The 2738-nt window shown below is 50.4% G+C and overlaps 1 protein-coding gene across 3 annotated transcripts in view; it reads right to left on the reverse strand.

The window, feature by feature from the left end:
* The window catches only part of SYNJ1 (synaptojanin 1), a 48808-nt gene extending 47554 nt beyond the window's left edge, over positions 1-1254 (reverse strand). Inside the window, exon 1 of one of the 3 annotated variants that reach the window (XM_081859250.1) lies at positions 1141-1254. In XM_081859250.1, coding sequence (XP_081715376.1) covers positions 1141-1232 — 92 coding nt within the window. In that variant the 5' untranslated portion in view covers positions 1233-1254. Of the gene's footprint in view, positions 1-882; positions 1066-1102 lie in introns of those variants that run through there. The other 2 variants (XM_081859251.1, XM_081859252.1) reach the window with 2 other exon arrangements.
* Positions 1255-2738: the final 1484 nt, after the last annotated feature.

Genomic DNA, 2738 nt, shown 5'->3' on the forward strand with positions numbered 1-2738 from the left:
AATTACATCCCATGTGTATTTTATTTATTCTGTACAAGAAAGTATACCAGCAAGCAGCCTCAACCGCTCCCTCTCCGTTGCTGTTTATGCATACATTCATAAACCCCCAATGATTTCTTTTTAATTGTATCCAAAACATCTTTGTTATAAGAAGAGCGCCAAGCAGTGATTTTGCTTCGAGCATTTCAATGTTTATTCCCTTGTCATCTGTTATCACGGAAACACCGCATCACCGAGTACGGTAATCGGTTGCTCAATAGAACACAACCGAGAGAAAAATGATTAGTAATCATAGCAGTAAGGGGGTGGGTGGGAAGCAGCGTATTTAAATTTTTTTAAGCGATTGTCTCGAGCAGTGAAAGCAACACTTCGGGGATGATACATAAAAAAATACGAAGTAGTGCAGAGACGCTTCCCGCCGCCACCTGCCTTGGCAGTTCCTTCCTCCCCACCTCCCCCCTTGGCCCCGCACCCGCTCGAGAGGAAAAGCGACCCTCTCGCTCCCCAGGACCGGGGAGGGGGAGTGGCAGCCCAGCGAAGCTCGACCCCCGCTTCGCCCCGGAGGAAGAGCGCCTGCTGCCCCCACAACATGCCCGGCCGCCGTTTCTACAAGGCTAGAGGGCTTCTTTCCCCCGCTTCCAGGGGTAAAAAGAAAAAGCGGGGCGGGGCGGGGGCAAAAAGGGAAAAGCGAAGCAACCGGAAAAGCTTCGCGGTCTGCAGACAGTTATGAGGGAGCGAGACAGACGGCTCGGCTCCCTCGACAGGCACGCTGCTGCAGGAGGTGGGTGCGAAAGCGGGCAGCCGCGAAGGGAGAATAATAATGATAACGATAAAGATAATAATAATAGGAGCCGAAACCGCGTCGCCCTCCCCATGACAGACCGAGGCAGAGAGCCGTGTGGGTGTCGGCGCGGCTCAAGAAGCGTCCATCTTGTGCCGAGGGAGCCGCTTCCCTTCTCCCCTCGCCAGCCCCGCCAAGGTGGCTCCGGCTTCCTACGCACCGCGGGGACTTAGGCTTGTCTACACGGAGGCAGGAGAAAGCGGGAAGTGGTGTGAGGATTGGGGGGGGGGGAGAGAGAGAGAGAGAAAAATATATACTGACGTCTCGCCTGCTCTCCTGCTCAGCTCAGCTTCCCTTACCGGCTCCTCCGCCACCTCCAGGGGCGCTTCTTCGTGCCGCTGCCTGAGGCGGCTGCCTCACTTCCTCTCTGGCAGGGCCACCGCTTCCGCATTGCACCGCCCCCCCCTATAGCCACACCGGAAGTAGGGGGGAGCGGAGGGCAGCGCGAGCGCCGAAAGGGCGGACGGGTTTCGTGCCAGCCGTTCGCCACGGCGGCGGCGGCGGCGCGTCTTTGGCGCCTTACGTAAGCGCCCCCTTTTCGCCCCTGAGGCTGCGGCTTAAGGGACGCTGGCTTGAGAGTAAGCTCCACTGAACTCAGTAGGGCTTACCTCCGAGTAGAAACGCCCCTCATTCAGCTTGGCAGAAGCCGAAGCAGCGGGTTTCCACCCTCATCTCTTTCTGTTACCTGTCGTATGACAGGCTGCGGCGCTTGTGCCGAGCCTTGTTGTCCTGTTGACTGACAGAAGGCCAACGTTAAAATGACTAACCATCATCATAATAAAATCACTCCTCCTCCCCGGTGCCTTTACTGGGAGCAGGTTCTTACTCTTTAGTTAGGTTGGCTGCTGATGAATCACACCCACGGTCGGTTTTCAGACACACTCGGTCAAATACAAGGGGCAATTGCCTCGTTTCCCAAGGGACCTTCCTGAATGGTACTAGACGTGTAAACATGGCATTTCAGACTACCCTTTGCAATGTTTTTTTGTTGTTGAATTATTTACTTCCTGGGAATGTTTGATCTGGCTGTCAAGGCTATATTACTACTATAATCCTAAATACTAAGCCTTTTCTATTGCAGTGTTTTAAAGCGACACTGGACTGCTCAGCCAAAAGTATTTTTTTGCTGTGACCCCTGAATACGGCAACTATTTGAGTTTATTACTCGTTAGCAGTCCTTTAGTCACTTGCCTAGGAGTGGGCCCCACGGAACTTTCTTCACAGTAGACGTACATAGGGGTTAAAAAAATATTTCAACGTAAAATCCATTCCTACTTTTTTTGAAAGGCAGGCTACAAAGGTTGCAAATAACTGTCTATCATTGCAGTCTAGCTCCCCCCCCCCTTCCCTTGCCTTCAACCTTCTTATTGCGAAAGGCTTTAGGACAGTCTTGCTCTATTTTTGGATGACACAAGTTACTTAACACTGTGAAGGTTAGATAGTGCCAGAATTAGATTTTCCCAGCTGTCTGTATGCAGTTCCCAGTTAAGCTAGACTGTTGATTATGTTTTCAGCAGTGTGCATATGCTTGCAGCAAATTTAATAAATAAATGTGCAGCAAGCATATATACACTGCTGAAATTTGAAGCACTTTACTTCTTCCCCCACTGTTGCTATGCTGCTGGATGTTGGCGGGGAATCATGGTCTGGGTTTTTACTTGGGGTTTTTTTTTGGGGGGGGGCCCGACGACATGATCCTAGATTTAGTGCACTGCTACACCAGATCACGACTTGTTTGTTGTTAGCAGGGTGGTGGAAGGTGTACCATTAAACCATAGTTTACTGTAACTGCAGTTTAATAAGACTGTAGTATTAATACTATTGTCTGAGAATTTGATGTTGGTTGGCCTTATAACTGAAAATAATCAATGTAATAAATTCATAAAATGATTCAGTG

The sequence above is a fragment of the Podarcis erhardii genome, assembly GCF_964252035.2.
Source record: "Podarcis erhardii genome assembly, chromosome: 4".
In the NCBI taxonomy this organism is placed as follows: domain Eukaryota; kingdom Metazoa; phylum Chordata; class Lepidosauria; order Squamata; family Lacertidae; genus Podarcis; species Podarcis erhardii.